The sequence below is a fragment of the Falco biarmicus genome, chromosome 19 (genome assembly GCF_023638135.1).
Source record: "Falco biarmicus isolate bFalBia1 chromosome 19, bFalBia1.pri, whole genome shotgun sequence".
Taxonomy (NCBI): domain Eukaryota; kingdom Metazoa; phylum Chordata; class Aves; order Falconiformes; family Falconidae; genus Falco; species Falco biarmicus.
Genome location: NC_079306.1, coordinates 4173836 through 4201362, shown reverse-complemented (window position 1 = coordinate 4201362; position 27527 = coordinate 4173836). Strand labels below are relative to the sequence as shown.

At 42.2% G+C, this 27527-nt stretch overlaps 5 protein-coding genes across 6 annotated transcripts; 3 read left to right on the top strand and 2 right to left on the bottom strand.

The window, feature by feature from the left end:
- Positions 1 to 283: 283 nt before the first annotated feature.
- On the bottom strand, positions 284 to 763 carry LOC130141383 (scale keratin-like). 2 transcript variants are annotated; one of them, XM_056322324.1, is made up of 2 exons: positions 460 to 763; positions 284 to 381 (listed from the first exon to the last, which is right to left on the bottom strand). In XM_056322324.1, the coding sequence occupies exons 1-2, from the start codon at positions 761 to 763 to the stop codon at positions 284 to 286; spliced, it is 402 nt and encodes a 133-aa protein (XP_056178299.1). The 2 variants fall into 2 exon arrangements, with proteins under 2 accessions (XP_056178299.1, XP_056178297.1); XM_056322322.1 differs by having other exon boundaries at positions 284 to 763.
- A 4487-nt stretch (positions 764 to 5250) lies between these two features.
- On the top strand, positions 5251 to 5730 carry LOC130141372 (scale keratin-like). Its single transcript, XM_056322296.1, has one exon. It carries the CDS (start codon positions 5251 to 5253, stop codon positions 5728 to 5730), a length of 480 nt encoding a protein of 159 aa, XP_056178271.1.
- A 2033-nt stretch (positions 5731 to 7763) lies between these two features.
- On the bottom strand, positions 7764 to 8243 carry LOC130141584 (scale keratin-like). Its single transcript, XM_056322610.1, has one exon. The coding sequence runs from the start codon at positions 8241 to 8243 to the stop codon at positions 7764 to 7766; it is 480 nt and encodes a 159-aa protein (XP_056178585.1).
- A 5398-nt stretch (positions 8244 to 13641) lies between these two features.
- On the top strand, positions 13642 to 14121 carry LOC130141583 (scale keratin-like). Its single transcript, XM_056322609.1, has one exon. The coding sequence runs from the start codon at positions 13642 to 13644 to the stop codon at positions 14119 to 14121; it is 480 nt and encodes a 159-aa protein (XP_056178584.1).
- Positions 14122 to 20915: 6794 nt separating this feature from the next.
- Positions 20916 to 21311, top strand: LOC130141322 (scale keratin-like). Its single transcript, XM_056322209.1, has one exon. The coding sequence runs from the start codon at positions 20916 to 20918 to the stop codon at positions 21309 to 21311; it is 396 nt and encodes a 131-aa protein (XP_056178184.1).
- The last annotated feature ends 6216 nt before the right edge of the window (positions 21312 to 27527 follow it).

The following is a 27527-nucleotide window of genomic DNA, read 5'->3' as shown; positions in this document are numbered from 1 at the left end:
AATGTGTTCCTGCAGGCTTCTCCCAGAAGGTGGCAGTTTCAGGGACAAGTGTCCTCTGGGGTGGTGGTGGAGTCACACATTTGGCCACTGGCAGGGGCAAGGAAGAGGAGATGAACCAAACGAAGAAGGAAATGAGAAGTGTAATTTATGGAGATACACTGATGCTATTGTATTAAGTGGAAGTCTTGGATGCTCTGCTCCTTCCTCAGGAGCTCAGTTGAGGATCAAGATTGTATCATGCACTTGCTGGTCATTCTTTAATCAAGGGATATTTCTATAGGATTTAGCAGGGCCCACAGCTGCCACGGCTGTACCTGTTGTACCGGTAGGAGTAAGGGCTGCAAGAGCCAAACCCATACGATCTACCATAGCCATACAGACCTCTGTAACCCAGGGAGCCCCCACAGCCATACAGACCCCCATAGCCCAGGGAGCCATAGCCCCTGTAGCCATACAGACCCCCGTAGCCCAGCGAGGAGCCCCCATGGCCATACAGACCCCCATAGCCCAGGGAGCCGTAGCCCCCATAGCCAAGGGAGCCCCCGTAGCCCCCAAGGACGGGTGCTCCAGAGGATCCCACAACTGAATCCTGCGGGAAGGAGCTGAGGATGGGGCCGGGGAAGGTGACAACGACTGGAGGTGGCTGGATCAGGGTGGTGGAGTCAGGGCACTGACGGACGCATGGCTCATTCCCGCTGTCAGTGAGGGGCTGGGGGCGGTAGATGCCACCAACGGCAGTGGGGCACAGGTCGTAGCAAGACATCTTGCAGGGATGGAAGTCAATCTACAAGAGTTGATTTTACAAAGTACAAGACATTATTTACACACATAAAAGCACTGTAATGTTCACTGCCTTTCCTCAGACAAGACTGCTTTGAAGTACACCAATTTACTAATGTCTATTAGAAAGGAAAATTGAAGCAGAACAACAAAATTGCTTGCTAAGATGCTTTGGTGAGTCAGCGGGTCTGCAAGGACAGGGACTCCAAAAATGGAGTTTATTCTTATGCATGATTTCATGACTAACTCTTCATTCCCACTGATCTTTGTGCTCAGCCTTGTCAGAGCAGGGATTATAAGTCATTGTCTGTGCAGATTTGCTCAGTAACTTGTTTGATGAGACCATTACAAGGGAATTCAAAGATCATTGTCTCCATTTTCCAAATTGAGTCAGGGTACTGAGATATTTACGACTAGCTTAACAACACAGTGTTTTGATTCTGGGCTCTAAACTATTTTGAAAAAGTCTTACCCCAAACAACTTGCCCCCATTAACATGAAAACCCCAGCACTTCATCCGTCAGCTCCTTAAATTCTCTCCATAACCTCTTCATGAAATACATTTATTACAGAACATTTTCAACAGCTCTCAATTCCTCTCTGTGTCCTACTCTATCTAAGCCAGTGCCTGGTCTTTGGTAGTATTCATGCTTTGAACTAATGTAAAAGAATTTTGAGTGATCTGTAGTAGAATAAACTGGAGACAATGGAAAGCCTGCTTCTAAGCTCAGCATTTCCCTGTAAGCCATGAAGATTTAAGCTTTTTCAAATAATTTCCAGTTATGCATATGAAAAAATAGAGAAAAGGAATGCATATTGAACTAGTTACGTCATTCCTTCAGCTCTTGGAAGTGACCTAATAATGAACTTAATTTTCTTCCATATCAAGAAATTTTCAGTTGGCTTTGAAATTAAATGCCAATCCTGAATGCAGAGCACAGCTGTACATAACACTTCTAATCATTTTTGTAAGCTTTATCTTTTCACCTAAAATTTTACCTACTAGTTCTCCATGGAAGAGACCATCCTAGATTAAACTGTAGAGCAAAGAGCTATTCTAGTAGTCTTAAAGAGCCAATTCAGACTTACCCAATTTGCCGAGAGGAGCGAGGGAAGAAAAGAGGTTGGAAGAACCCTGAGTGGAGAGAGCTTTTATACTGTTCAGACTGCCTGAGGGATGAGAAGCTGGTTTTGTGAACGTGGATCTAATTAGTTGACACGGCACATTTTTTGTACTGATGGCTCCAAAGTGATGAAATTGTTTCGTTTTCTGTTTTTGTTTATTAATTGATTTCAATTATCATGTAACATAACACACATATTACATCACACAAAGTTCTTTCACCTAAAAGAGTGATGGGTGAAATTAATGTATCTTTCATCCTAAAACATGATTCATGAAATGAATATCAGTTTTCTGTTCTTTGGAGTTGCACCATGTAGTAAGCTACTTATACATAGATATTCTTCTTTTGCTGTCCTATATGACAATGATGCTCAGACATTTATCAGAAATAACCTGCTGTCAGGTGTTTCTTTTGAAATCCCTTACGTAAGTGTTCTCTCTTCTTAAAGTTAAAATACAACCTGTTAAATTCTCAGGCAGGTGAGCAATACTTTTTGTGTACTTAGGTTTATTTCAGATGTGATACAATTCATAGTGTAATCCATGGAGGATTCTCAGTACTCTCTAAATCAAATTATATTGTGAACTTTCCCAAACACACAGTGGCAGATGTCTAAAACAGCCTTCAGTTTTATCTGACCCTCAAACTACAGCTTAAAGCTGGATTTAGTTCTGAAAGGAGAGATATTTATATTTTTAATGCTCAGGATGGAAAGCTCAAAATAATCAAAGTGTACTTTGAATTAATATCTAAATTTGTGTTTTACTGTGTGTTTTTGTAGGTGTATTGGAGAAACCCCAGATTTCACTGTATTAGAAAAAACATGTTTACTTCGGAAGAAGAGCACTTTGAAGTGAGATTTCAGACTAAGCCACAGTCTAATAGCATTGTCAACTCACTGGATTCATCCCAGAATAAGCAATCCTTACTGGTGTCCCATTTACTCATCTTCTATGTTTAATCTCTGCCCTTCTTCTGACCTGGTTGCAGATACATCAAACAGGATCCTTTTTGGCTTTTGAAAACTTGCTGAGACCTCCTGCTTGAATCAAAGGCTGTTCGCAGGTGTTAAAGGACTTCTGTAGCTCTTATTTCACTTGCATATCTAATCGAGAAAAGCAATCTTTTAGACATCAGAGTGTGTAAAGTGTCATCAAAGTGACATCAAAACGTGGACGGATTCCCAGTGAGTATCTGAAATCATAAGCAGTCAGGGATATACCAAAACTTTCAGCTCAGTTTGATCCACAAGTTTGAGAGGGTACATTTTCCTCAAGTTTCCTTTATTTTCTAGCTTAGCCTTCAGGGCTCCTTGATCCTGATCTTGCAGCTAACCCCATCATTGATGGCACCTTTCAGTAGAGAGCAATTATGGGGTGGGAATCCACTGGGAAAGGCAAATGCTGGCTTTTGCTGAGGCTTCTTTCTTTGTTTATGCCATTATTGTAATACTATATCATTATAATTGTTATCATAATTGTTAACATAATTATCTTCATATTGTTTCTAAACTACGAGCTTTTCCAAATCTGGGGATACATATGATGATTTCCAGAGCTATAATACCGAAAACAAAAGCCATCTCAAAGTTTTACAAGGACATTCCAAGGGATTTTCAAATACCTCATGAACACCCATTGCTAACTTGCAGATACTGTGTCATAATTATATAAAAAGTATGCCTGGATTCATACACCCCACTATTACAAGAGATTATCACACTAAAGTAGGTAAGTTAAGGTCACTTGGGTTTTTCCTGTAACCAGTTCATGGTTTATAACACTTTTTGGACTGTCCTTTCTTTGACTTTAAAAATAAAATCTATGTTCTTTTCTATTACACATTGATCCAGAAACAGAAATCTGTTTATGTTAACTGAACTGTTAACGAAAACCACCCCAACAATATAGGGTACAATGAGGTCCGTCTTCACTGTGTCGAGGCTAGAATCCCTTTTTCAGTGGTCATGTCTTATTGCCTGATTTACTTGCTTCTTTAATCCCATGTTCCATGGTACATCTCTCTAACATGTAACAGGAGAAGAATACATGATAAAATATAAAGGAAAACAAAGCTCAATGGAACAACTCAGAAAAACCAGCTTCAATTGTGACTTGTGACTGCCGGCTGAAATATTTCTCTGTCCCCAGGACTGAAAGACAACTAGCGGAGAACCATCCAAAACCCATTAAAAGATGCTCCTGATGATGGTGTTTGCCTTGTACTGAGTAGCTGGAGGTAGAACTGCTAAGCCTTGCAGAAAGAATGTTTTTACCCTTGTTGCTTGTCTCTAGCCTTCGTTTGCAATCCCAAAAGAAATTTCATTTTGTCTCCAGGTATATTGTTGATTACACTAAAAGACCTGTAATTGAACAAAAGAAATGACTGCCCTCCTGTCATCTTAATTAAGTAGGACTCTTAAATAAATCAAGTCAGCTCTACTTCCTCCCCTAATGCTAAAAAGAGCAATGGAAAAATAAAAAACAATTCCACACATAAAGCCTGGAGATAATAGAGAGGTCTGTGGTGGATGTCACGCTATGCGTGGGTTTGAAGTGCCTACAACGCACAAGGAATAAGCAAAAACAATTTCAGCACTTTGAGGAACTACGTGTCCTACAATTTGGGGTTGGTACCTAATTATGAACTCACGCAAAGGATGCCTAATATCCTCCAGGCAATCTATGGAGCTGTATAAAAGCTTTCTGCATTAAGCCTTTCATTCCACTTCTCTCACCTTACTCGCCTTCGTGAATTTGGTAAGTCAGATTTCTCTCAGACTTTACTAAACTTATTAACTCCAGACCAAGCCTTCTTCAGTTGCTGCAAGGCTGCCAGTTATATGTAGATCATTTGCTACTGGAAATAATATTTGGTTTCTCATTCATTACTAGGGTCTGTAAAGATACGCTTCAGCAGAGGGGTATATCAAGCAATTTTGAATTGCAAACTTGTAACGTTTTAGCACTTCAGAGAATTCCTTGTCTATTTTAGAAGATAAAAACCAGTTCATATACGTGGTTGTATAAGGCTGCATTTAGCAGAGCTCTGCTGAGTTTATAACAGGAAAGATGAAACTTATTAAGTTGAAGCCATCAACTAACAGTAATGTAATACTATCAAATCAGTTCAACTGGAAATACCAAAGATACAACAGAAAAGTACATGACTTTGTCACACTAAAGTCAAAATAAGCCTCCAGATTACAGTGCTAGGAAGAACAGTAATAGGAAATATGCTGAATTCCCAAATTTATTACTGACACCCTGTAGCATTGCTTCATCATAACCTCCTGTTTGTTATTTCTTCAGTGTTAACATAAAAGACCGTCCATCCCTACGAGATGTCTTGCTACGACCTGTGCTCCACCTCTGCCTGTGGCGTCAACCGTCCCCAGCCCCTCGCTGACAGCGGGAATGAGCCATGCGTTCGTCAGTGCCCTGACTCCACCACCCTGATCCAGCCACCTCCAGTCGTCGTCACCTTCCCCGGCCCCATCCTCAGCTCCTTCCCGCAGGATTCAGTTGTGGGATCCTCTGGAGCACCCGTCCTTGGGGGCTACAGGGGCTCCCTTGGCTATGGGGGCTACGGCTCCCTGGGCTATGGGGGTCTGTATGGCCATGGGGGCTCCTCGCTGGGCTACGGGGGTCTGTATGGCTACAGGGGCTATGGCTCCCTGGGCTATGGGGGTCTGTATGGCTGTGGGGGCTCCCTGGGTTACAGAGGTCTGTATGGCTATGGTAGATCGTATGGGTTTGGCTCTTGCAGCCCTTACTCCTACTGGTCCAACAGGTACAGCCATGGCAGCTGTGGGCCCTGCTAAATCCTATAGAAATATCCCAAGTGAGGTATAACTGATAAATGAGATCTGATGGTTTCACAGCTAAAGAGGTCTGCACCTCCACTGCTCTGTTCCAAGACCACAGAGCTGTGTCCCTTCAGCCCCTTTTGAATTTTTCTTCTCAACTCCTGCCTTTATTTTCTGCCTTAATGCTTCTCCTGTCACATTTCCATATTTCTTGGGGCAATATGTTGCTCAAAATGTTCCTGTTTGTTCAAATCAACAGCTAAAAAACCCAGATCAATCATATGTGAACGTATCCCTGAGTGGAGAACAGTTTCCTACTTCTTGGAGACTCTGAAAATGTATTCCTTCTCTCACTGTTATTAAAAGTTTATTGCATCGAAGTTTACATGTTCTGGTGTTCTTTTCTCATGGCTTTGCCCTTGTTACTTGTTTTAGAAGTTTAACCTGTGCTTTCATCAGTCTAAACTATGTAGAGGAATGTCCTGCCCCCAAAAAACCCAGGGATTTCAATTGTACAAAAGCATTGTGAAGCCTCAGCAGAGAAGGAGCTATTGCCCTGGCCTCCCCATTTTCAGCTAAAGATTCTTGAGATTTTTGAAGAATTTGGCTTCTTGGTTGTACATCCACTGGTTCCACATTACTGCTGGTAGAGAAATGAAACAGTAGGTCACTAATTTTAAACTCTTTCCTAAAAGTGTTAATTTTAGTAAGACTTACTTCCAGGTAAAACTTTGAGTAATCTCTTTGAACCTCAGGTTCTAACTCAAATACTTATACTCTGTCCTCAGTAATACTCTCTGCAGCAAGCTGAATTAATTTCCTGTCAAATCCTTGAAGAAATTTTCCTGGGGCATACAATAAAACTTTTAAATCTGAATGGTCTTTCTGTATAATCACAAAATCTGATGATGTTGGATGATTTTTGACAGAAAAGTCAAAGTAGCTACTCCAGACAGCTACCCCAAAGGCTAATTCTTATATACCAGTGAGAATGGCTGGAACGGGTAGAACATAGTTATGGTGCCTGAAAAGCTTAAAAGGTAGAAAAAGTCACAACGCAGCATACATAACCTCAACACTGTTGTTGTGTTTCCCAGTTCCTTCTACGTGTGAAGTTCTCACAACATAAACCCCCATTTTCAGCAGCTCTAACTTGCAGCCTCTCCCATGATATTCCTCATCTAAAACGTCCATTAGATGGTCTACCCACCTGTGAAGAGCTGTTTTCCTTGTTGCAGCTCCTCCTACCCTCTCCCTCTCAACTGCTCTGTGCAAATAACCTTCACCATTCTCTCCCTAAATCCCTCCTGCCTGAGGGCACCATCCACCACCCTTTTCTTCATAATCTGCTTTGAATCCAGCCTCAGCTGAGGCACCAGCTCTGCTTCTGCTGTGATCAGCAAAGATGTTCAAGTGGCTCATTAGGGAATGGAGGTTTAGTGTGGTTTCTTTCTAAACTAATGTTATTATCGTAACCCAGGACAGCTGGGGAGGGAGGATTCCTGCTCCCAAATGTCTGCAACACAGGGTGACTGAATTCACTGATAGCTGAACCATTTCAGCTGTGTTTTTGAAGTCTGAGCCTCACTCTATGTAAAGATGTGAGTTTCCCGCATTTACAGAGAGGAGAGCTGCATATCCATAGCAGAAAAAATGAAAACCAAAAGTTGATTTGTTTGATGCAGAGTAGAATCACTTTAATGAGAAAAAAATGTTCACAGAAAAGCATTGTAGAATTTTCAAGAATATGCATCAGAGTACAAGTAGTTCCTTCCATAATTATTCTTGTTAGACAGTGAAGTGCCATTTTATAAGAATATAATATATTTGGTTTATCCCACTCATTATACACATAGTTGGAAAAAAAGCCCAAATGACCATGAGTAGAAAGTGAAGAAATTAAGGATGTGTGGTGTGCTCTCAGCTCCACTGCAGTGGCTGGCAGCGATCAGGATTTCACAACATCTCCTTCGGGACCACTACTGTGGATCAAGATTCTGTCTCTCCATTGCCGGTTATTCCTTACTCAGTGGATATTTCTGCTGTGTTTACCAGAACCCGCAGCTGCCACGGCTGTACCTGTTGGACCAGTAGGAGTAAGGGCTGCAAGAGCCAAACCCATACGATCTACCATAGCCATACAGACCTCTGTAACCCAGGGAGCCCCCACAGCCATACAGACCCCCATAGCCCAGGGAGCCATAGCCCCTGTAGCCATACAGACCCCCGTAGCCCAGCGAGGAGCCCCCATGGCCATACAGACCCCCATAGCCCAGGGAGCCGTAGCCCCCATAGCCAAGGGAGCCCCCGTAGCCCCCAAGGACGGGTGCTCCAGAGGATCCCACAACTGAATCCTGCGGGAAGGAGCTGAGGATGGGGCCGGGGAAGGTGATGACGACTGGAGGTGGCTGGATCAGGGTGGTGGAGTCAGGGCACTGACGGACGCATGGCTCATTCCCGCTGTCAGCGAGGGGCTGGGGGCGGTTGACGCCACAGGCAGAGGTGGAGCACAGGTCGTAGCAAGACATCTCGTAGAGATGGAAGTCAGTCTGTAAGACACAGTAATTTATGTTAACATTGAAGAAATATCAAACATTAGGGTTGATGCTACTAACAACAGGGGAGCACAGGTCATAGCAAGACGTCTTGAAGGATGGAAGTAAGCTGCAACAAACACTGATGATTAGACTAAGTAGAAGAAGACTTCAAAATTCATCAGTTTAATGAATCAAGTACAGGATTTTGTATAAATAAATTGATTTCACAGTTTGCAATCATAATCCTCTTTTTTCAAAGAGTAGATTTTCAAAAAGTGTCCAAAAGATGTCTACACATACAAAAGCATATGGGAAATGTTATACCTAGCTGTGAAAGTGTTGTCACTCACAATTATCCCGTGAAGAACTTATATAGATTTCTACACATTAAACTGGAAACTGAGAAGCAAAAGCTGAAAGAGCATGACTTTGTTCAAGGTCATTTGATGAGTCAGGAGGAAAACTTGGATTTGGGTTCAGCAGGTTTACATGAGATGTAGTTTATATATGACTTAATTACAGTAGCTTCTTCTTCCCACTCATCCCAATTTTACTGAGAGTTGTAGGAACAACAGATTATAGGATTGTGACTGGCCAGATTGCTCAGAAAGCTGGTTGACAAGACAGTAAAGGACAGATGGAAACGTTATTATCCCAGTTCCCATCTATGCAGCCACTGTATGGATAGTATCTAGAGAGTTTCAATATAAACAGCCTTTTAGTCCCTAACGTCTTTCCAAAAGCTCATTATTATTCCCAGGACAAACTTTGGAATACATTAAATGCACTGAAGTAAGAATCATAAAATCATAGCATATCTCAAATTGGAAGGGACCCATCACGATCATTGAATCCAACTCCCTGTTCCTTGCAGGACTACCTAAAACTGAAATAGATGACTAAGAGTGTCTTCCAATTACTCCAAGGTCCAGTGTTTCTGACACAGAACTCCACAGAGACCCACGCACCAAACAGGTGTATCTGCCACCCCAGAGCCAGCATTAGAATCCGTGTCTCAAGGCAACACAGATACATCCACAGTATGGATGATGGACATCAACTGAAGTTGAAAACAGCCACAAAAAGAGACATTGATAGCAATAGAGAAGAATCAGACTTACCCAAGTCACCAAGAAGTCAAGGGAATTGTTTGGAAGAGCTATGAGAGGGAACAGCTTTTATATCGGAGCAGCTGGAGGTACAAGATCAACGTTGGTTGCCCGCCCCAATTTCAAACACGTGTAACCCATCAAGATGATGAAATTGCTGTGTTCATTATTGGAGTTTATGAGTCCTTTCAAATTTGTTTGTAATAAGGACCTAAACATTACTTCAGATTATAGAGAATTCTTTCATCTTGTGACGACTTGGGGAAAATTAGTACCTGACATTATTCCAGTCACTTCCTTAAAATGACAACAGAAATTATTAAGCTAGCTCCTCTCATATTAACACCTGGAGACTGTCTCATGGGTTTATCAGAATTAGAAACTGCTGTCATGGACAGGAATTTTGTTTAAGTACATATAGTTCACATTACAACCTGCCAGAAAAGAAGTTAAAGACTGTCAATGAGATATGCAGGAAGGCTGGGGGTGGTTCCTACATGTTTAGCATCCCTACCTACAGCTGGGGGACAAGGCACCATTGAGACCTGATGATGTTCTCCAGTAGTATTGGACACTGGCGGTAATGGGGACAATTCAGCTCAGAAGAGCAGCAGCAGCCCCAGGGACCTGCAACGCGTGCTTCACTCTCTAAATAGGGCTTATGTGGAAACTAAAATTTACTTTTGAGCAGAAAAAAATGGTGAAACCCCTCATTTTGGGGTGCTGGGAACTCTTTTCATGTGGATATGGGTGGAATTGATTTCTCCATCCATCAGTCACTCAAACAGTTGCATTCTCTTACAAAAAATGTGTAGGGTTAAGTCTGCAGGGTTTTGCGTAGGAGACAGAGAGCAAGCCTTTGTATCCCTGAGGCTTGCAATTGTTTTTTGAGAGATAAACAAGGAATGAGTTTCTGAATTTATCTAAAACTACAAAGAAATTGGTGATCCCAAAGAGACTTTCCCCAGGTATTGTGGGTTTCATGTTGTCAATACAAAGGTTGTGCTTGAGAATGTTTAATATGCCTGAGGAAACCTAAGCTTTCTCAGTACAAATGGATCCTCTGGTGCAAAAATTGAAATGTGACAGAAGTGCTATGAATTATTGACTTTGATTCTCGAGAATTCATGATGTCCTGTAATACATTTTTGTTGCTGCAAACTTAAGTCCAGGACAGGGCTGAGCTGGCAGTTTCTGTGACCAGGGAACAATTGGGAACTTGGAGTGCACCATGCAAAACAAAGGCTGGGTCTTCCCTTGTTTACAGATGTGCTATTTTAATACTGCAGACTCTACCTCATAAGTTAGCTCTAAATTATGAGGTGGGTTTCTCAGCCTTTGAGGTGGTTAGAAGTTTTTTTGGACAATATTATTTTCAAGCTTCCAGGGAGCAAGTCTTTTCAAATGCCACAAACTATCCACTAATGGTTTGTGAATGTGTTCTTACAATTAGATGAAAGGTATGTACCTGGATTTAGGCGCCTAGCAATTGTGGAATGACACCGCATTTAAATGTGTAAGTCAAGATACTTGTGTCCTTGGTATAATCAGTTCATGGCTAAATACTGGGGATTTGTGTATCTTCAGGTTTTTTCGGTGTAGAAGTCTAGAATGAAATATAAACTTTTAAACACAATAAAACATTTCATAAGGTGTTTAATCAGTGTATCTTTATAATTTTCAGCTGCACATCAGACCACAGAAAGAGAGGATTTTATTATTTGCTCAAGATGTTACAGTTCTACCAATGGTCAGACTTTATCCACACAAATTATTTATCTGTCTCTATCTTGGTGTATCTCTGGATAGCTTTAGCAAGTTCCCACCAGTCATGTTTCGTTTAACTCCATTTCTCAGTAGGCTTCAGTATTGCCTGATTTGAAGATGGACCTAAAAATGATTCCTGAAGGCTTTGTATCAGGGGACAGCGAACTGGGAAATGTGGGTGGTTTAAAAGGATGTTGTATCTCAGCCTTCTGCTTTAAATGGTCCAAAAGACTTGCCAGTATTTGAGGAAAGGACAGGGAGAGTAACCCACAGCTGAATGCACTGAAAAGAAAGCAAGGGGTATTTCACCAAGTCCCTTGTTCATTAGATGAGGTCATCATCGTGTTCAGGAGCAAAAGCCAGACACTAGAAAAGCATTTGAGGACCACAGGATGTTTTCTGTGTCTTCCTTTGGGTCCAGTATCGGTCTCACGTTAAGTAGCTGAGAGCACAGATAAAGATAAAAATGGTGACATCAAAGTTGCTCTAATGGAACTCCATTTTACCGACCGGTATCTCTACAGTCTGGATTTAATGGAAAAATCTGTGCACATCAGATGACCGCAGTCACGCAACGAGCAGCCAGGTTTTGCCATTATTAATGGAGAAGCTAAGGAAGAGCATTAGTATAATGCTTGTTGTAACACCAAGGATGTGAATGGAATGATAACAGGAATGAATATGACATGTAACCATTTGAGATGAAAGAGGCTTCTGTGATGAAATGCATCTACCGTATTTCATGAGACTTCGAACCATAAATAGTCAGCAAAACTTTGAGGACCTGCGTGTCATATTAGTTTTGGGTTTGCCCCAATTAGGCACATGCACAAATTGCAGCTTACATGATCCCCATGATCCAGGGAACTGTATAAAAGCTCTTCCAACGCAGGGCTCTTCATTCCACCTTGCCTGCTTTATCCACCTCGGTGAAAAGGGTAAGTGTCATTCTGTGTGATCTCTTTCCTAAAATTCAAGTATCTCTTTTCTGCCAATTTTAGTTAAGGTCGGAATCATCTGTAAGCATTCTAAGATTCTTAAACACGTTGGATTATTTCATGATGCTTATTTTTCTTATTTGATGTTGAACATCCATGTATTCAGGTTTAAAATGGTAAAACCTGTTTTTTCAAAAATTACTGTTTCCTGTTCATACAAATTTGAGCTATCAAAGCAGCTTCCAAAACATCAACAGAAGACTTTTTCAAGCACTAGGGATTTTTTAAGGCTTTTTCATCTACGTTTCTTATGTGTCTATGTAAATGTATGCATTTCTTGAGAGGACAAGCTTAACCAGAAAGAACAAGTATTGGAAAATGGAGAAGAAACTAGGAAATCCCAACCTACCCTTTACAATGTCCTTGCTTTGAACAGGGAGTTCGACTAGGTGAGCTCTGGAACTCTCTTCTAATCTAATATTTTATTGGTTCTAATGACGAAAAAAATTGTTCACAGGCGATATTCCTAGTCCTGCCACAGGTTTTCTTTTAGATTGGATCAGATCCTATGGTGAAAGTCTTCTTGAAGAGCTCAGATCCCAACATACTTACCTGCAGTAGAAACCTGGCCCTAGTTATCTGAGTGTACTAGTTTCCCATCTGGGAAATCAAGACAATCTTTTCACCCACTCTGTGACTCTCAAGCTACTTTGCAAGCACTTCAGGGCAGGGAATGCCTTATTTAATCCATGTTTATAGCAAGTTCAGCATACCGGCAGCATGATTCTAGCTGTTGCTTCTGGAAGCACATTACAGGTCAATATGGCAGAGTTGTTCTTCAAGCTACCCATTAATTTACTATATCAACTTTGCTGGTTGTCAGGTTACACCGCTTTGGTTTTGCTAGTACAAAACAAACATGAAATGACCTTTCAGACACAGGCATTGTAAGAGTGGCTGCAAAGTATAGTGGAAGCCATTTGCAAAATAAAGGGCTGCGTAAAAATTTTGCAGTGTTTGGCAGTGGGGTAGAACAAAGAACTACTTCACAGAATCATAGAACCATAGAATGGTTTGGGTTGGAAAGGAACTTAATGATCATCTAGCTCCAACCCACTGCCACGGGTAGGGACACCTTCCACTAGACCAGGCTGCTGAAAGCACCATCTGACCTGACCTTGAGCACTTCCAGGGATGGGGCATCCACAGCTTCTCTGGCCAAACTGTGCCAGTGCCTCGCCACCCTCACAGTGAAGGATTTCTTTCTGGTACCTAATCTAAATCTCCCTTCTTTGAGTTTAAAGCCATTACGCTTCTTAAAGGGAACCAAGCATCAGAAATTAGGGACGAGACCATAGAAGAGATGACTGCTTAGTGTGCAATCTGGGCAATGCTGATTTACAAGAGGGAGAGGTGTCTCATGAAAAATACTGAAGAGAAAGAAGAACAACCAAGACCTGAAAGATAAAGCCATTATTCTAGTCCATGTGTCCAACTTCCAAACTCTTTTTCCCATTGATTTTGTGCTTTGTTTACTCATCAGTGTGTGTTGCAGATTACCTCCATCCCTGCAAGATGTCTTGCTACGACCTGTGCCCCACTGCCATTGGTGGCATCTACCGCCCCCAGCCCCTCGCTGACAGCGGGAATGAGCCATGCGTCCGTCAGTGCCCTGACTCCACCACCCTGATCCAGCCACCTCCAGTCGTCGTCACCTTCCCCGGCCCCATCCTCAGCTCCTTCCCGCAGGATTCAGTTGTGGGATCCTCTGGAGCACCCGTCCTTGGGGGCTACGGGGGCTCCCTTGGCTATGGGGGCTACGGCTCCCTGGGCTATGGGGGTCTGTATGGCCATGGGGGCTCCTCGCTGGGCTACGGGGGTCTGTATGGCTACAGGGGCTATGGCTCCCTGGGCTATGGGGGTCTGTATGGCTGTGGGGGCTCCCTGGGTTACAGAGGTCTGTATGGCTATGGTAGATCGTATGGGTTTGGCTCTTGCAGCCCTTACTCCTACTGGTCCAACAGGTACAGCCGTGGCAGCTGTGGGTTCTGGTAAACACAGCAGAAATATCCACTGAATAATGCAAAAGTGAAAAACGAAATGCAGATTCACCAGTGAGCAGATGAGTGACGGCTTTGTGAAAGCACTCACAAATCCTGTTCAGCGCGGAGCCTTCTGCATGCTACTCACCTCTCCTTTTTTTCCTTTGAATGTTTGCCTGATCTCTTCAGGGGTCCAATTCCTTGTTATCTTCTGCTTCATCACAGTTGTCGGAATGCAGTGAGACATTTAATAGCGTCTTTCAAAATGCATTTGACTCTGACATCTTGGATATACATCCTTGCTATTGCAAAGTATTTTTATTCTTTTCGTTCTCATTAAAATTGTGTTGCATCATTTAAAATAAGTGTGTTGTGATTTTGTGTCCTCATCCATTCTGAATTTGCCAACTTTTCTGGATAAAGCTGCCTGTCGTACATATGGCTGCAATAACATTGTGCAAACCCTGCCCACATAGTGAAAGTCCCCATGAGGAGTCCTTGCCAGGCCTGTTTCACCACTGAATTGCAACAACATGGTCCCAGCAGGCTGGCCATGGATGAAGAGCAGCCTTCTCTACACATTACTTTATTAGACTCCCCATTCATGAGTTTGTGAGATAATTCTTTGAACTACAAGTGACTGTTGGCACCCTGAAAGTTAAGTTCTTGCTTATTCCACTGCAGACTTCTAATCCAAAGTCATACAAATAATTTCACCGCCACCGCTCTTCACGGAAGATCGGTGGCTGATATAATAAATGAATTTCAGATTCTGTGTCTCTCTAGCACAGAGTAGCCTAGATCCGTGCTCTTGAATTGTCTCACTCTCCAAAATTTTGTCTGTGTGCAGATGATAATTCTTCAAAACCACAATAAGGACCATGTGCATAATTTCACAGTACATCTGACTGGTTCCTGGGTTTGGGTTTCTTTGGTTTGAGTTATGTATATATTAAATATCAATAGAATCTGTGTAAATATTATATAGGTAGCCTAAACCCAAGGAATAATACTGCACCCCACGTGGCATATCTTTTTAAGTTATGAGGAAAGCATGTCACCATCTCCTGATTCAAGATGCTTATCTCACAAGATGGTTTTCTTTTTGTGGTTCAGCTGCCAAAAGATCTTAGGCTATATATTTTGCTACATTAAAAAGTATGGTGAAGCATAATGCAGCAGTGTTCAGAGAACATCTGACCAGAAACTGAAGGCTGAAGATGCAGAAACAAGGACAAGAGCTGCTGGGCATGCCCAACTTTACTCCATAACGCAGCAGTGCACACAGCACATTTCTCAGCACTCATTGCCCAACAAAGCCAACTATAAATCTGCCTTTTATTTCATTTAATTGTCTCTGGTAAATTGAATTGCTCTTCCAGCAAGACCCACAGCTTCCACAGTGGTATCCGGTATCAAAACAACAGCCTGAAGGGATGTTCTGCTTGCTGTCAGGACCTGGAAAATCTGTAAGCAAATCTGTTGTGGTAAAGATGACCAGAACAAAAGCTCCCATAGCAAAAGAAGCCCTTAAGTATGGGTGTTAAGATATCCTGCTAAACTGTCCTGAAGGAAGGAGCTAAGTATCTGGGCTGACAAAGTGATGACAATGGCTGGTGTCTGAGCCACTGCCCTCAGGTCAGGGCAATCAGCTCCCTGCAGCTACTGAGGCTGGTGCTGGCCGTGAACTGGTCAGCTGGCAACATGACTAAGTGTAAGAGTACCACCGCACAGATTCCCTTGGAACAAAAGGAAAAGTTTAGATCCCACGGAAATGGGAAAGGCAGAGCAGCCGGGATCCTCTGCAGCACTCATTTAGTTCCAGATCCATCCCATCTAATCGTAGCTACCCCACCAAGATCTGCTTGCTGTTGTGGATGTAATTCCTCAAATTTTTTAAACCTTGTAAGAAAAACTATTTTTAAGTGATGGTTAGTGAGTGGAAACACAGGAATATAGAAAGTCACATGCTTCCTCAGACCAATGGTTGCTCTTACCCTATACCTTGTCTCTGCTAAAAGTCAGTTCCACGTGGTCTGAAGTTTACTGTAAAACTCCTGATGCTTTATTGAATGAACTGTCCAAACTTCATTCAAATTCAAATAAATTATTGAATTTATTGAATGAACTGTCCAAAGGCTCACCTGATTCCCAGCACCCTGGAGGTCTTTTGTTTGCTATAAGGAGGCTTTGCTTACATACATTTCAAGCTTTGGCTTTCTTCCATACAAACTAATTTGAAAGAGCAGCTGGAAGACCAAGTCTTTAACTATCAAGAGGACATAGCATCGGTTAAATGTGGCAGCGACTGAGGCCTTTGTGGTGTGGTTTGTAGGACTACAACCCATGGGATTTTTTTGTCTTTTAGTGTCAGTTCAGCAGATTATAACTCTGACATTTGAACCAGTGGAGAGCTGACATCTCCTATTCAATCCATTGTGGAAAATACCAGTTTTCCTGGTATAATAGCTGTTAAAACCTGTATATAACATTACCTCCTCATAAATGACAAAAGAGTAATTTGAATTTACAGAAAAAGAACAGTCTGATATCTAAAAAACAGCTGGCTCTGGGAAGAAGGTGGCAAGAGAAGTAAATACAAGAAACTTTTGAGGAGGGACTATTTATGTTTTCTCAAACTGCCTGAAGAACCTGAAACTCCCATTAACACCAGCCCACATTTATCACACATGGTTCACCTCAAAATGATGAAACAGCTTTGCTCAATATTTATGTTTATTACTTGATTCAAATTCTCACGCTGCATGAAATGCAAATTACAAAACAAATATTTCTTTCATCTTAGCACTTAATTGGCAAGATTCATTCCTGGTAACGTTCCATTAAATACAGTAGAATGACAGGAGGAATTATGCTGGCTTCATTTATTTACCTCTTCTTTTATTGGCTGACATAATGATGGTGGCTCAAATGTTAATCGTAATTGCCATCTGCTTGAATATGCAGGGGTTTTTCCCTTCTTTGTTACCTATGCTAGATGAAGTATAACAGATGCAAAACACAGCCTCTTTCTTGCAGAATCAGCAACCAACCTGTATATGAAATCAAAGTTCAGAGTTGGACAGGCCCATTCTGTGCTTTTTAGAAGGAAAAATCAAAAGATATATTGCAAAATACTTTTAAAAATCAGCCAGGCCCATGCCTTCTCTCCCAGACTACCCAGTTGTTCCATTTCTTCACATTTTAGAAGTAAATTCATTGGTCACAACAAAGGTAAACAGTTTCTTAACCAGATTACAGGCAACATGTTCACTATATATATAAATGCACAAATATAAAAATATATCATATTATGTATTCAGCTTCCTAGAGAAGCTGAGCATCTGTTTAAAACACGAAAGAAAGGTAGACCACTCTCAGACTAGGAAAGTCCTGGGAAAAACTTTCAAAACATGGGAACAAAGGCAGATTTTGCAGCAATTTTTGCTACAAACAGTGAAGGGGATGTGAATTAATACATCAGCACTGAAGGAGCCGGTACACAAACTTAAACAAATACAGAAAAACCTAAATTATAAAATTAAATCAACTGAAATCCTAAGGTTAGAAATCATGAGGTGGTAAAGGGAACAGGAAGAATGTGCTTGACCAGTGCAATGTAATAAATAAATAAATAAATAAATAAATAAATAAATAAATAAATAAATAAATAAAAATGCTGGGCTGTTTGAATCCAACCACACACTTATATTACAATGATGACACATGACTTCATGCGTAAACTACTAAGGAGGGTTTGGGAAGCGCTTAAAAACACACAAAAAGTATTTGAACACCCTTTGTGGGTATTACTGCTCTTGTAATCCCCTAGGGCCACCTCAAAGTCTGGAGGAAAGAACCTCATAATTTAAGTATAACTTCTGGTAGAAATGTTGCAGTGTTTATTACCAAACAACTGATCCACAGGCAAATGAGGATTTATGAGGCTGGTCCAGGCACCGTTCATTGCACACACTTTCAGAAGGTGGGAATATGGGTGGGACACATCTCATCAAACCTTCCCTGCTTAAAAGCTGGGTGTTTCGGTTGAGCTTGTTGTGTGTCTCCGTAGCCAATGAAAGCAAAATTGGTATGTTTTGAGGATGATACCAATTCTGGTAAGGTAAGCACCTGAGATGGGATGAGTTGCCTTGCAGTATGGGGAAGCCTGAGTAATTTCAAGTGACAAGTCACTTGTAACCTGGGCAGTCGAAACTGGTCTCTGCAACAGTATGCACTCTGCAGGCAAAGCCCTGCTAGCCCAGAAAGAAAGAAGAGGGGGGGTTGAGGGGTGGGGGGTGAAATATCTATCATTGCAATAACTATTCCTTGGATAATTCTATTGCTTTTTCTGCCACTTATTCTGGGAAGGAAGCACTCAAAAATTGTTTCTGTGACATCCTTCAGCAAAACTTTGGTTCAATTCCTTTGTAAGATGGAAGAGTAGATCTAAGGGCAAACTAGATCTTCATCATATGAACAAAAAGAAGGAAAAGATAAAGACTAACTGAATGCAGTGGTGGACAGAAATGTATAATGCCAAAAAGAAACCAAGAAATTTGCACCTTTTTCACCACTGCCTTGTGTTACTTTCTCCTTCAGAGCTGTGTAGTGTTGACACAGAGCAGCTATTCCCTGCTAATCCCTTTGCATTTGCAGCCCTTCTGCATTGCTGAACCTGCCAGATAATCTCTGTGATTTGCAGATTGGATTTGCAGATTCCAGGTGAAAAATAAGGAAAAAAAAATACATATAACCCTTCAGAGGAAACTTCAGCTTTTAGTTTAAACACCATTTCAGATACTAAAATACTTTTTCTTTTTTTGCTGGTCTTGCCAAGCAGCAAGGAAAATCCAGAATTTCTAAATCAAAGACCATTAAACAATGGCCATGATTGTCACAGGTCCAGCACCTCTCTCATGTTTTGTGGTTGTGGGTGGAAAAAGCATCCGAAGGTGTCTTCCACCTCACTGAACATTTCATTGCAAAATGTGTGAGTAGATTAGATTACAGCCTAGATCTAAAGCACTTAAATACAAACCTGTGTATGCCAGCAGGTTATAGCTCTGATTAAAATCATTATGGGAAGTTAATAAAGGAAGTGCTAAATAAATAGAACCAGTTTAATTCCTCCTGCGATGCCAATGAGGAGGGTGGAATGATACCAGCAATGAAGCTGGTCAATTAAGCTTCAAGATGAAAGAGAACTGGGAGCTGGAATGTGCATGTCATGCTCTTCAGAGATTTAGGGTGATTTTGCAAACTTCAAGCAAAACCAGTTTCATCACTTTGGGAAGTTATATGTGCTTCAAATTTGGGCTGGTTGGTGATTATGACTTCATGTGTACCATGTGCCACAGATCCCCCAGGCAATCTGCAGGATGGTATAAAAGGAGCAGGTACGCAGACCTGTTCCAGCTCCTGAGCACTCTCTTCTACATCAGGTAAGTCTGATGCCATTTCATCTCTTTCCTAATGCCAGAATGCCTTTGCACTGCAGCTTAGAATACTGCTCACTATTACATTTGGGGGTTTAGGACTTTTTTTTGATTTGTTCTCTTTTTCTCTCTTTTTTTTTTTTCAGTATGTTGGCAAGTATGGTAGTCTTTAGAAGTCAAGATCAGGGCTTGAGGCATTTATATCACTACAATTCATATTTGGGCATTCTTGTACTGTTAGCAGAGTGAAAATGTAGGAAGCCGTTAAATTTAAAATGCAGAATTCTCCTGCACCATTTCAGTAAATGATTGAATTGGAGAGACATGGCCATATCCTAAGCTGTTTGATAACCCAGCTGAAGAAAGAGCATTATCTACATAGGAATATTATTGCAAAATAATCCTAGCTTGTATTTAGTTCTTATGGATAGGTAAAAATTAAATCCTGCTTATTTTAAAGCCTGGTTATTTTCACCAGGCACAATAATAAGGGAAGTAGACCGGTGGCCTGATCAAGTGAACAAAATAATATTCCCTATTTTTACTGGGAAAAGTGCTAAGCCACAAGCTTTTGGGACCAGACGTAGCTGAAATGGTAGTTTGAAAACTGAATTTTTATCTGATGAAGGAAATCAGCTCCTTACATTTTACCAATCTGCTCCACGCTCCATATGAAATTACACTGCTATGCCAAGAAATATTTGGATATAAATATTTTATAGGGAATATTTACTTATTACATCAGGTATCTGAATCTATATGAAGGCTCAAATGCTTTGGGGGTTTTACCAGAGGGATTACAGAGATTAAGAGAGCCTAGAACTGAAAGGGGACAACTCAAAGTATAGTACCTCAAAGAGCCTGAAAAGAAACAAGGACCAGGAAAAGCTGCAGAAATGTGTGGCTAAAGCAGTGCTGGGTTCTTGACTCCATCCCATTGCTCCCAGTACAAAATCTGCTTCTGTCCCATTCAATGTAATGAGAAGGTCAACTCTGGTGTAGCCTCCTGCAGCTCCTGGCTTTCTACCCACATTCACCAGGAAGGAGTGCTGGTGTTTTAGTAAAAAATGTGCCACCAACACTCTGTGAAGGCAAATTAAAAGAAGAAAAAAAGCAGAAGCAATTTCAGAAGGCTTGGTGGATGTCACAAGTGCAGGGATTGCTGGATGGGGAAGATCAGAGCAATGCTGATTGACAGGAAAGTTTGTGAATAGGGTCAACATTTTTGCTCATGCATCTGGTGATCATTGTGCCTGTTCCCCAACAACCCATCACCAAACCTTGACCTGTTGCTCCAGTCAATCTTGTGCTTTGTATTTATGCAGCTCTGTGCTCTCTGTTTCAGGATCACCTTCATCCTCACAAAGAAATGTCTTGCTACGACCTGTGCCCCACCACCAGCAGCATCGCCTGCCCCCAGCCCATTGCTAACAGCTGCAACGAGCCATGTGTCCGCCAGTGCCCGGACTCTACGGCCTTGATCCAGCCGCCCCCCGTGGTCGTCACCTTCCCCGGCCCCATCCTCAGCTCCTTCCCCCAGCAAGCCGTGGTGGGCTCCTCCGGAGCACCCGCCTTTGGGGGCTCCCTGGGGCTGGGGGGCCTCTACGGCACTGGGAGCCCCTACAGTTATGGGGGCTCTCTGGGATATGGGGCCCAGTATGGCTATGGGAGTTCAGCCCTCTCCACACTCAGCAGCGGGTACTGCAGCCCATACTCCTCCCGCCAGTACAGCCGGTTCCTCCGCAGCACCTGTGGGCCTTGCTAAAGGCAGCAGAGAGGTCCCAGAAGAGCCACATGAAGATCCATATGCAGAGCAATGAGGACAGGGGTTCAGTGTTCCTGCAGCCCTGCGATGGAGCTACTGCCACTTACCCTTCCCAGTCTTTTTTCTGATTTTTGTTTGCCCTTCAATTTCTAATTTTTTTTTTGCTATTGTTGCCTGTTCCAGCTTTCCCATTTTTTTTAACCAACGTGGGGCGGCCTGTTGTGTATGGACATCGCTCATAATGACAAGTGTCTTCTTCAGTAGTTGCACAGCAGACAGAAGAAATCCAGCTGAGCAATATCTCTGAACAGGACATTTATTGAACATCCTCTGAAATTGTTTGGAAACAGATTTTTCGTACTCTGTGAAGTCTCGCTTTGCAAACACGGGCATTTCTTGCTCATTAAAATTTTGTTGCATCTCACAGCAGCCTTCTGGTTTCCCTTCCTCCCTTCATCCACAGCCCATCCTGGGCAATATCTTCCCACGGGCAGGACCAAGCTGCTAACTGAGCAGTAATACTGCAGAACATTTGAGCACAGACTGAATTTACAGCGTCACAACTCTTTCTGTAATGACGCTCCTGAGTAGCAGCTTTCCACCTTTTGAAGATATGAAAAGTTTAAAATAACATAGCATTTTAACTCCTGTTATTTAGACATGACTTCAGTGGGGCCTTTCTATGAGCAGCCAGAGAATTGTGGGTTTCCATGTTGAGCTCAGCATGGCCACAGATGCCACCAAAGTGGGTGCCCAGCAGAGTACTTTCCAGATGTAAATTTGCACCTATAGATGCTCAACTTACAGCATCAACTTGCTCAGTGGTACTTAAACTCCAGACATCCCAAGCAGCTAATAGTTATTCCTCCTTGCAGCTGTCAGCTTTTCCACCCCAACAAGAAAGAGGACTAATCCCTGTTTCCTCCAAGAAATAGCTGTAGTGCAGTATCAGGAGCAGCAACAACGCAAATTGTAATGAAGCTACAGGTGCAGCATGTTCAGTGCTGTGCAAAGAATAAACCCAATCCCTGTCCTCAAGTGCTTCCAGAGTAAATAGACAAGCAAAGCATGAACATCATTGCTCTTTTCCCCTTTTTTGCAGATAGGCATCTTTTATACAGTTTAGAGGCCATGTTTTCCATACTGATAAAAACATTAGTAAATATCTTCCCCAGGTGACAAAATAATCTCTTGGCAAAGCCTAGAACTGAACTCTCCAATATCCCCATTTAACCACTGACATATGGTCTCTGTTCCTGGTTTTCTATTCCAGCAGTTAGCTTCAGGTTTGCTTTTCATTGTTACGCTCATCTCCTTCAGGAAAAGAGGAAAATAACTCCAGATAAGGAGCACAGCATGGAATATTCCTGTCTGTCTCTTTGCTGTGGCATCAAGAGCACTGGCATATATTGGAACAGGGAGAATTTCAATGATGTCAATCTCCATATTAATATTCAAATTTGCCTGTAATCTAGGTCAGTACTCTGACTGCTTTGAGTGAGTCAATAATGCTGAAAATGAAAATGTCCTGAATACTTTTAAGATAGAACTCTGAAAATGAGATAATCCATCCAACTGACATGTTTTCATTGAATTCTGCTTGTTTTGGCTGAAAGATGGTATGTGGCATGGCCGGTAGTACACAGGGCAAAGGAAATTTAACAGAATTTAAATAAAACAAAATAAATAAAATCATAGAATAGTGGAATCAAGGAATGATTTGGCTTGGAAAAGACCTTTAAAGATCATCTATCCCAATCCCTTTGCCATGGGCAGGGACATCTTTCACTAGATCAGGTTGCTCAAAGCCCCCTCAAACCTGGCTTTGAACATTTCCAAATGTAACCTAAGGATTCAAGACATGGCTTATTATATAATGTCTTTCTAAAAGAGGAGAATGAACAAAAACAAAAAAAAAAGTTTCCTTTCCTCGGGTTTCTCTGATAGAGTATTTTATTTAAAACATCCGAAACATTCAAGTTCAGATTCTCCAATTACAAAAGTGATAAAAGGTAGAGTGCAAGTAGTGACTTTACTAATTCCTCCAGAATCAAGCCCTGGAAGGAAGCTGGAATTCATCAGGGCTTATTTCTGGTTCTGTTATGTTGAGCCATGTGCCTGCAGGCTATTTACCAGTGGTGTGAGTCTGAACCACATAAAAAACCATTAGGCTTTAGCAGTGACTACATATTTAGCAAATCCACCTATTTAAATCAAACATGAAAGGCTTAACACCCACACATATCTGTCTCAAACTGTGATTTAGTGCGTGGGGAGGACATACACTTCAGGCTGTGTTTACATCACTTTTATGAATCAGCTTCTGATTGCATCTCATTTAACAATAGTGTTACCTTGTACTAGGATTTAAAAACATGCTCAGAGCACATTTAGACAAGACAGAGGAGAGTGTAGTGACCTCTGTAGTTCAAGATGAGACAGCGTGATTTCATTTATTGTTGCTTCCTATTGTGGGTAATTACTTGTTTCATGGCAGGAGGAACAGGAGTCTGAGTTGCTGGTGCTGTCAACAGGTTGGACATCCCATGGCTGACCCCGAACTGCAGAGACCTCACAGCCAGATGTGGTCCCCACGATGCCATGCCCAGGAAAATGTCAAGAAGCACCGCTTCCAAATTATCATGATAAACAGCAGTTGGTGTTCCTCCCATCTCATATCTGCACGTGAAGTGACCCGAGAGGCACTGGGGCTGCCAGTGAAACTGGTTCTCTTCTACCGTGCTCATCCATGAAAACGCTTGCATGACAGTGTAACCCAGTGCCTTTGGGAAGTGGCAGGCTGCTGGTGGTCCGCCTCAGTACAGAGCAATGGGAGGCAGTTAAAGGACAGTCCTTTGGCGTTTGCTCTGGTCTATAGCCATAACATGCAAACTCAGGCTGGCAGCTGAGAATCGGCAATGCAAATTTTGCCCTTCCCTGCTCTCCAAGGGACGCCTCTGCAGGTTACTTTACAAAATAATGGAGCGCTACGCCTTCAAACACCATTCAAAGTCAGTAGCATCCATCAATCAATCACAACATGCTATTGTGATCTATTTATAGTCCGGGCTCTAACTTCTAGCTCCCACGTGTGCCTTTTTTGTAGTAGAACAAATACGTAGGCAGAGCAGCTTCATCCAGGTATGCTGACAGCATCCACACCAAAGGATGCCTGGCTGCACCTTTTCCCCCCACAGTGAGAAACTGGCTGCTATTGCAAGTCCAGTGCAGAGGTGCTGCAAGACAGGCTGAGAAAAGGATTGGTGTAATTCTGTTTTTCTGTGTGGGATAAAATCAAAGATCTTGAAATGAGGACTTCTGTAGTGATCGACACCAGAGTGACACGTCTTGAAAATACCTGATCTGGTTGCTTTAGTACTCTACATACCTGCACAAATCAGTACAGGGTTTTTTTGCCAGCATCCTAGCGACTCCAAAAATAATGACACAGTGCATTGCAGACCGAGAAAGCATGAAAATAAGACAAAGACTTCAGACACATCCTGACAAGAAAGAGGTGTTGGCTGCCTACCTCACTGTAGCCTCACCTCATTTCAGATAGTTTTACAAGCGAAGCCACACCTCCCAACCCTTTAAAGTTATTACCACATACTTGCTCCTGTCCAAACAAATTTCTGCAGCGTGAGACAGGGGTTTGCCTGGAATTAGCCTGCCAAGTGTTGCGGAGCTTGTCAGTGTATTGCTGGTACTCCTTGGAACAGCACCTTCACGCAGGGAAGAGCAGAAGTGCTGAGCGGTGTCTGACGTCTGCTCTATCAGAGTCCTGGTTGGCATTGCAAACACAGGATGGGGTGAATGCCACTTAATAGCTGTACTAATTGTATGCAAATTGCATCACTAGAAAAACAGCTCTACAGGACATGCTGAGAAGCCCGGAACCTTGTTGCTGTTGAACAAAGATGTGCTGAACATGTCCAGTACCCCCAATCACCTGTGAGTAGCCTGAAATTTGGGTGTAAAATTCATGACATGGAAATATTATTTTGTCTGAATTATATGTGATGCTCTGCAGGGAAGACTTAAGCATTATTCTTTTCTTTATTTTAACTGGGATTTACTAGAATTTAGAGGTATTAATGGGAAAGTTTAACAATCTCACAGAATTTCAGCAAAGATTTGCCATTCAGTTGAGAATTCCTGTTGGCTACTCAAAGGAAAGTTCTACCCACAGATTTTTACATGCTATTTTTAAACAATGAAGAATATTATAAAACCAGTATACAGGGATGTAATTAAGTTGGAGCCTCAGGCAAGTAGTGAGACTCAGGGAAGCTCTTCAAAGTTACTCGGGTGTTTAACTTTCTTTGCTAGCATGTAGCAAATACACATTGTAACCACACCTGTCCTGGAGGAAATTTCAAATTTAGTTGTAAGGGTTACAAAACATGTTTATCCAGCATAAAATTACTTTTGTGAAAAAAGGCAGTCATGATGCTTACTCCTGCTTAATGGTCCTGGTCACCTTTCAACCTTAGGCATTGAGAAAGCAAACGCTGTCGTGTTTCGCTACAGAGATTGATGTTCACCCAGAATTGTATTTAAACAAATTTGTTGGTGGACAATAAAGACAAAAAAGCTCAGGATTTTGATGCACCGTAATTTAATGAGAAAGTAAGAAGCCAAAGATCTTATTGAGAATGAAAAACATGGGAAAATGTTGCCAGGGTCTCAAGGCTGCAAGCAAAGAACTGCTCCAGGGCTATGCATTCCACATACATTACTCTTGCTTTTTCATGGCATGGGAAGACTTACACAATCTTGTCCCACTTTCCTCCAGCCAAAGATCATTGATATAACTAATTTGAGGCCAGTATTACCAGGAGCCACTGGAAAGAACTGTCAGAAAACTAAATTAAACCATTAGCTTGAGAATTATATGCAAGAGATGCACAATTCACGCTCCAGGGAAGAGGTGTCAGCAACAGGGTTTGTGGAGGTACATCTTCCTCCATGTTGGGTGATTGCTCCTTATTCATTGCATGTTTAACATGGTCTGCAGCTCCCAAAACCATAACCACTGGATCCATAGGAAGAATATGACCTCCCATAACTGTACAAGCTCCTGGAACCATAGGAGCCCCTGGTACCCAGAGAGCTCATGGATCCAAACAAGCTCCCAATGCTGGATGGTGCTGAGCTGCCCACTATGCTCTCCTGAGGGCAGGAGCTGAGAATGGGTCCTGGGAAGGTCATGACCACAGGTGGTGGGTAGATTACGGCCCTCGAATCACCGCAGGACGTAACACAGGGCTGGCTCCAGGCATTCGCCACTGGCTGCATACAGGTCACCTCGCAGGGCACAAGGCAGCGGGAGCTGATCATCCCTCGGTAGGAAGACATCTTCTGGGAATGGAGGGAAATCTGGAACACACAGCACCGAGGCAACACAAGGGTGAAAGCTCAGATACTAATATAATGGAGATTGAGCTTGGCAGAGAAAGAATAAAAGACAGCAAGACCAGAAGAAGGCTGAAGGTTTCTGATTTGTCTCAGCAGCCATGTGTCTTTTCTCAGCTTCTCATGCCCTCCTCCTCCTCTTCCCTGGAACAAACTCTGTTTCTTTTGACTCCTAATTACGGAGCCAATTTGATACACAAAATCATCATTAACAATAAAAGAAATCGCATATTTGAACTCAAGCTATGCCCCATCCTTTACCATTTCTCTTTTCTACCATTTGCTTTTTGAATCTGACTTAACTGTGACACTCAACCATTTCTCTTATAAACAATGGCAAAAAAGAACAGAAACACTGGCTAGCACTTACATAGTAGCACCCTGTGCTGGTTCTGAACCACCTGTAATCAATACAACTGTATGAGGCAAGTCATTGTTATTCCAGCTTTAAGGAAGAGGTAACTGAGGCTGAGAAGTGAACGTCTTGCCCAGAGCCATTTCATGAGGCAAAATTCAGACAAGCCTGGTGGTTAATGACAGTGTTATTCCCCAGGCTTTCAGATGCCACAGCTGGCACCAAGGTTCCCTTGCACGTGCTTTACACAGATAAAATGAGCAGCAGCCACATCCCTGAAGAGCTCATAAAAAGTTTGCTTGGCAGGATATCCCACCTTGGGGTGGGAATGCAGTATCAGTGAGGTTTCCAGTATATTTAGGACCCCTGTGAATGTGGTCCCAGCTGTCCTGCCAAAGATGGCTGAGTTGACAGATGAGTGTGGCAGAACTAGGAGCTGTGTG